The sequence below is a fragment of the Petaurus breviceps genome, unplaced genomic scaffold, assembly GCF_028583685.1.
Source record: "Petaurus breviceps papuanus isolate PSGF00001 unplaced genomic scaffold, PetGlider_PUasm1.0 151, whole genome shotgun sequence".
Classification (NCBI taxonomy): Eukaryota; Metazoa; Chordata; class Mammalia; order Diprotodontia; family Petauridae; genus Petaurus; species Petaurus breviceps.
In genome coordinates this window covers 20,167,763-20,174,849 of record NW_027185712.1, presented here as the reverse complement: position 1 = coordinate 20,174,849, position 7,087 = coordinate 20,167,763, and the positions used below count along the sequence as shown (strand labels likewise).

Below are 7,087 nucleotides of genomic sequence, written 5' to 3'. Positions count from 1 at the left end.
ATCTATCTATCTATCTATCTATCTATCTATCTATCTATCTATCTATCTATCTATCTATCTATCCATCTATCCATCCATCTATCCATCCATCCATCCACCCATTCATCCATCCATCCATCCATCTATCTATCCATCTATCTATTTATCTATCACTGGGCCATCACCAGTCATCTTGACTTATGTCTTGCCACTGGACTCCAAATAACTCTGGAGGAGTGAGTGATTTTGTGCAGCTCTGCCTCCCTTAAATCCAGTTCACTCGAATTCAAGTCATCACACTTGTGATGTCATCAGTCCTCTTCAAGAACAAAAAACAAATAATTATCTCTCTATCTTTGTATCTATCTTTATATATCTCTTTCTACATCTCTATCTTTCTATTTATCTATATATATTTACATCTGTCTCCATTTCTATTTATCTATCTCCCTCTACCTATCCCTATATATCTATATCTTTACCTATCTCTATAACTACTTATGTTTCTATCTCTATATATGTGTCTGCACCTTTATTTATCTGTCTACCTCTACCTATCTCTACATATTTATGTCTTTATCTGTCTATATATCTATCTATCTATTGAAAGAGAGAAAGTAGGGGTGGCTAGGTGCAGTGAAGAGAGCACCGGCCCTGGAGTCAGGAGGACATGAGTTCAAATCCAGCCTCAAACATGTAACACTTACTAGCCATGTGACCTTGGGCAAGTCACTTAACCCTAATTGCCCTGCCTTCTCTGCTCCAAAAGAAAGAGAGAGAGAGAGAGAGAGAGAGAGAGAGAGAGAGAGAGAGAGAGAGTAGAGGGGAGCAATGTGAGAGGAGCATCTAGGAGGACTCATCAAGGTACCCTGCATGAAAGTAAAATTTGACCTAAGAGATGAAGAAGGAGGCCTAAAAGAGAGCATCCCAAGTAGCGGGCAGCCAGTACAAAGGGACACAGACCAGGAACGGAGCATCAGAGTGTCGTGGTTGAAATGTCCATTTACATGGGTCTCCTATGGCTATTTGTAGATTATAGTGTTTATTTTTACAAAGTATATTTTAATTGAAATGATTTCCTATCCCTCTTTAGTATCTTTAGTACCTCCCAGAACTGAGAGAGGCCTTAGTTTTTCTGTACTTGTGTTTAATGAGGAGATAGATAAGTAACTCCAGGGCACAACCTGAGGTTAAATCTTTGCTTTAGAAACTGAAAAGAGCTAAGTCACAAAAGACCTTTTTGTCTCTTGTCTCCAGTTCTAACTGTAATTAATGGTTAATGTAGAGCAACGTTAGTTGAGAAGTCCTGGGGACATTGCCCTATGATTGCTCTCCAAAGCTTCAATGAATATACTACAGAACATATTTTTCTGGGACATTATAAGGTAGCTAGAGTTGGGGGATATGACTTCTATCAAAGTCTTTCAGTAGACTTATGGGACCCTTCAAGTCTGATAGGAAGGCATAGTTCACAAAGATGGAACCACTGGGTCAAACAGTTGAAAGTTCTTTAAGTTCTTTTTTAATACTCAGTTACATAGCAACAAATATTTTTAAAATGTACTTTGAAGGCAAAAGCAAACAAACAAACCAATGAGGGAGGGGGACATTTACCTAACAGCAACAGCTGGTTCTGGGCTCTGATGTCAGCGGCTATCTATCCAAGAAGACTGACTCTCCTGGGGAGGTTTTCAAGACACCTGATAAGCTGAACTTGCAAGGTGGCATGGATGGAAATATTACTTACTACCAATAACTGGGACAAATCCCCTCACCTCATCCAGCTTCATTTTCTTTAACTTTAACATGAGAGAGACAGATCATGTGATTTCTAAGGTTCCTTCTAGTTTTCATTCCTATGATCTTTCTCACAGAGATCATTGTATAAGAGCCAAACCTACCTTTTAGTGAGGCCATCCAAAAAGGTGCCTTAGGTAAGAAAAAAAGGGGGACTAATCCAGGGGTCTACATATCCCCTCCAGCCAAGAGTCTGTGAATAGATTTCAAGGGGTTTGTGTACTTGGGCAGAAAAATAGATCACATCTTTATTTTTTTTTACTAACATCTTTTTATTATTTTTACTAACCTCTAACTGAAATGGCTGACCATCATCTCCAGGATCAGATATTAAATCTTCCATTTGTCATTCAAAGACTTTCACAACCTTGACCCCTCCTACCTTTTGATCTTTTTACATTTTACTCTGTGATCCAGTGATGTTGGCCTCCTTGCTGATCCTCACACAAGACGCTCCATCTCAAGGCTCCGGGCATTTTCACTGGCTTTCTCCCATTCCTCATCTGCCTCCTCGCTTTCCCGACTTCCAATCTCAGCTAAAATTCCAATAGTTCTAATGTCTTCTAATATCTTCTCTCTGTCAATTATTTCCAGTTTATCATATGTGCATATGTGTGTATATTTTGTTCATAAATAGTTTGCCTGCCATGTTTTCTCCCCCATTAGAGTTCTCTTTGACAGCAGGGGCTGTTTTTTCCCTTTTTTTTTATATCCCTGGTGAGGAACACAGTGCCTAGCACATAGAATGGGCTTAGTAAATGCTGATTGACTGACTAAAGTTGAGCGTTTCCTTCAATTATTTAAGAACATTGTTCGAGGGGCAGCTAGGTGGAGCAGTGAATAGAGCACTGGCCCTGGAGTCAGGAGGACCTGAGTTCAAATCCAGCCTCAGACACTTAACACAAAAAACTAGCTGTGTGACCTTGGACAAGTCACTTAACCCCAATTGCCCTAACTTTCCCCCTCCAAAAACAAAAAGCAAAAAAAAAAAAGAGATAAAAAAGAACATTGTTAGAGAATTGATCTGTAGGTTTCACCAGACTGCCAAAGGAGACCATGATACAAAAAAGAGTAAGACCCTCTAACACATCAGGTCATTTATTAAATGTTTACTTTGTGCCAGCCACTGTACTAAGCAATGGAGTATTGCTTTTGTTGTGGGATGGAGGGAAGAAAAAAGGTGAAATCAGTGTTAACCGTCCTTATGCTCTGAATATTCTAGTTATTTTAACTAATTCCAGTTTTTTTCTGCTTTAAACTTATTTTGGGTTATCATTTAAATCACAGAAAACAATCCAACCTTTTATTTTACTATCGAGCATGACTGGTTGGCATTGAATGCACTATTCCAAAAATAAGACATTATTGAGGCTAGTTCCAGTTCTGTATGAAGGTCTGGACTATTCTTAAATATCACCAATTAGGTTAAATTCATTTGTAGTCCTACATATCAAAAACCAAGGAGTGTCATTTGTCTTGGACAATGTCATTAACAGCAAATATTAATGACATAATGAAGGTTATTATTTCCCACCAAATCACTGTGGCATGGTAGAAAGAACAATGGATTTATAGTAAGAGGATTTGAGTCAAACCTGAGATATATGTGTGTATATGCATACATGTGTACGTATACATACATTTGTGTAAATATGTATGTATGTTCATATTGAGGGGGGGAGAGAGAATCTCTGTGTGGCCTTTGGCTAGTTATATAAAATCTCTAGTCCTTGTTCTCCTGGTCTATAAAATGAAGTGATTGAATCAGATGGCTTAGGGGCTCCCTTCCAGTTCTAGAGACATGATCCTATCATCTTTGTGATTTTTGACTACTTCCTTTGTAATCTGTACGATACTGATCATGCATTCAGCGTTTGTTCCTTCAATAGACATTTACTGCGTGCCAGGAACTAGGATATAAGGCAAAAATGAAGCATCACAATTCAGATGATGCATTATTATTATTATTAATTTTATGGTTGCTTCTATTGATCAGTGAACAATGATAATAATAATAGTTTAAATTTACTCAGAATTTTAAGGTTTGCAAAGTTTTTTACATACATTATCTCATTTGATTCTCATTACTAATCCTATCAAGGGTACTAGGACCTTAAAATTTAAAGTTGTGAGTTCTGGCGAAAACATAAATAAAAACACAAGCAAATAAAACAACAATGAATGGTTGAACTTCTAAAGATGGGCCTCTGAGTTTAACTAGTCTGGTCCTGGGATAAAAGACACTCAGTTACTTGCTGGGCTTGTATTTAAATTCTGTCTTGCTTGGTAGTCCTGACGGAACTTGTGCTCTGTTCCTAGCATAGCCTTCTAAAACACAGGGTCACTTCTGCCCCATTTTGAGCCCTGGAGAAGGAAGTTGGTGTTTTTATTGAATTACAAAGGAAATCACAAAAACCTGATGCAAAACTAGCCTGAAACCTCTAAGAAAGGGTCTTTTCAAGAGAAGAATACATTGGGTTAGAAAATGTTCTAAACCAGTTTGGGGAATACAGAGTTAGACTAAACAGTAAGCAACAACTTTTAAGAGTTAGCGAGAAATGTACCAAAATGTACTGTGAAATTTTTTATTTTTAAAAATCTTATTCTCCTTTTTTATGATGTTTAAACACAGTGTTCTTTGATGTTAGTCATTTTAATTTAAAATAGCATTTTTTTTTGCTTTTTTGGAGGGCAATTGGGGTTAAGTGACTTGCCCAAAGTCACACGGCTAGTAATTGTGTCAAGTCTCTGTGGCCACATTTGAACTCAGGTCCTCCTGACTCCAGGGCCGGTGCTCTATTCACTGCACTACCTAGTCTCCCCCCCCCCAAATAGCATTTTTCTAAACAAGGTATTGATATTTCATGGTTATGAATCAAGTGAGATGGAGAAAAGTCACCACAGAAATCTTAGACAAAGCACCAGGTTAATTTATTCAATCATAGACCACCTAAGGATTCACCCTTGCTCATCTTTTGGCATCTCCCCTCATTTAGGGCAAAGTAACTGGGAAAAACTAAATTGCTTCATGAGTACTTAACTTGAAACCCTACACCAAGGGTAGCTGATGTCACAATTCACCACTTTCTTAAAAGTACCCAAGTGACCAAACTATCATATCATACCATTAAAAATAATAGCTAACATCTACATAGTATTTTAATATTTACAAAGCATTTTACAAGTTATCTCATTTGACCACAACAATGATCTGAAGTAGGTGCTGTTATTATCCCCATTTTTACAGATGAAGAAACTGAAGCAAAAAAGAGACTAAGTGGTTTGTCCAGGGTCACACAGGTGGTAAGGATCTTAAGACTGATTTAAACTCAGGTGTTTATGACTCCAAATTAAGCACCCACTGTATCAACTAGCTGCCCCACACTTGTAAACTTGCTTAGAAAGGGGTTCTGCGCTGATGTTTCTGATGCTGTCATGAAATAATTTCCAAAAAGTTCCAAAATTTTAAGACATCCATACTTTTTTTTTTTAAAGCAGCAACTAATAGATAAAGCAAAACATATAAATATAGTCATGGAGAAAATATTGTTATAAAATTTAATGTCCTAACAACGAGCTCCAAATGAGTTATAATCTTCCCACACTAAGAATATATGCTGTTATTGGTCCATCATCCTCAAATAATCAGGCATACATCATGAAATTCAGTCACAATGTGAAAAACCTATAAAGGGAAGCAATATATACTCACCTCCTCCATAAGTCTGACACAAGTATGGAAATCTCCATATATTTCCCAACCCTACAGCAAATCCAATACAGCTCAAAATGTACTGGAATTTGTTGTCCCATTTGGGTCGTTCATCACCCTTAGGATCCCCTGAAAGCGTATCTGTTGCCACAACACTGGACATTGTCGTCACTGTCCCTGAGGAGGTTCTCTGCTGTGAACCTGCTTTGGCATTGAATTATCCAGACTGAAGGTGAGGGTGGGGCTATCCACCCAGGGCCAGCTTGTCCAAAAGAACAAATGGGACAGCAGATGATAGAGATGCTGAAGTGACTACCAGGGCACCCTCTGTTGAATTTCATCTGTTTAAAATAAATAAATAAATAAAATACAGTTAATTGGTAACTTATAGCTAAATTCTTGTTTTAATTTCAGAAGGCCCTCTCTGACCTCTAAGTCTTCAAGCACGTTCACCTAGGTTCTGTGTCCTGTGTCCAATAAACTAACCTTAAACTAACCATGCATAGGATGAGGACCCTTTATTTCTACTGTGTCATCTTCTAAATGTAGGATATGCCAGGGCACCCAAGATGAATGAATGAGTGAATGAATGCATAAATGAAAACGCATTTATTAAGTGCTAACTATAGCCAATCCCTGTGCTAAGTGCTGGAGATACAAATATAAAAGTGAGACAGTCCTATCCTTCAAGAATCCCACACTTTAATAAAGAGGGACACCATCTATAGGTGAGAGGTGGCCAGGAAGAGTGGAGGGGAGAGATGGTTTAAGGAGTCACAAAGATGGTAAATAGGGTAAGAGGGGAGTTGGTTATCATGGTCTTTCTGGAAGCAGTAAAAGTATTGATGCAATTATGATTCTACAACTAGAAAGTACATGCAGGGATGGGGGTCAGGGGAGTAAGATGGATGGCAAAGTCCAACAGTCCCTCTAGAAGGTATATTGGGCCAGGCAGATGACCAAAAGAAATCACCAGGGTGAAATGTGCAAATGGCTGGAGCTGGTTAGATAGTGTCAGATTAAGTAATACACTTACCAGCTAGTACAATGCAGACTCCATGGTGGGAGTTCCAGTACTGAGAGAGTTCAGTCCATGAGGATGGCTCAGCAGCAAGATGGATGGCAAGGTATTACAATGGTAGGGAGGGTGGATGGAAAGGAAATACTTTGTTTGGAAGAGCCTTTCCCTCTTTTCAGATCTTTCACTGTGATCTCATTACTATGGGCATTCCTCCAACTACATAAATCACAACCCACTCATGCCTGACCACTCTTGTGACTCTTCCCCATGTCAACCCATAAATTCACCACAGGGTCTTCCCAAGTGCTGGGCTCTTGCTTATGTTCTTTTGACATTTCAAAGGCAGCTATGGAACATGTGAGCTGTCTATCTGTAGTCTTTCTGGAAGGGAACACATATACCAACACTTCAGAGGGAAAGTCCCTCTGAGCTGGTTCCATTGAATACAAAAAGAACAGAAATGTGGTTATGGAGGTAGCAAGACTATGGCCTTGCTGCCTGGGTATAACTTGCTTCTCTGCCTATTTCTTCACCAACTTACCTGCATGGGAGGATAGAAAGCAATTAGGCTATGAAAT

The 7,087-nt window shown here is 38.7% G+C and overlaps 1 protein-coding gene across 2 annotated transcripts in view; it reads right to left on the bottom strand.

The window, feature by feature from the left end:
- The window catches only part of SLC6A18 (solute carrier family 6 member 18), a 59,245-nt gene extending 53,422 nt beyond the window's left edge, over nucleotides 1–5,823 (bottom strand). For both annotated transcript variants that reach the window (XM_069076390.1, XM_069076400.1), the window contains exon 1: nucleotides 5,489–5,823. In XM_069076390.1, coding sequence (XP_068932491.1) covers nucleotides 5,489–5,651 — 163 coding nt within the window. In that variant the 5' untranslated portion in view covers nucleotides 5,652–5,823. The remainder of the gene's footprint in view (nucleotides 1–5,488) is intronic.
- Between the last annotated feature and the right edge of the window lie 1,264 nt (nucleotides 5,824–7,087).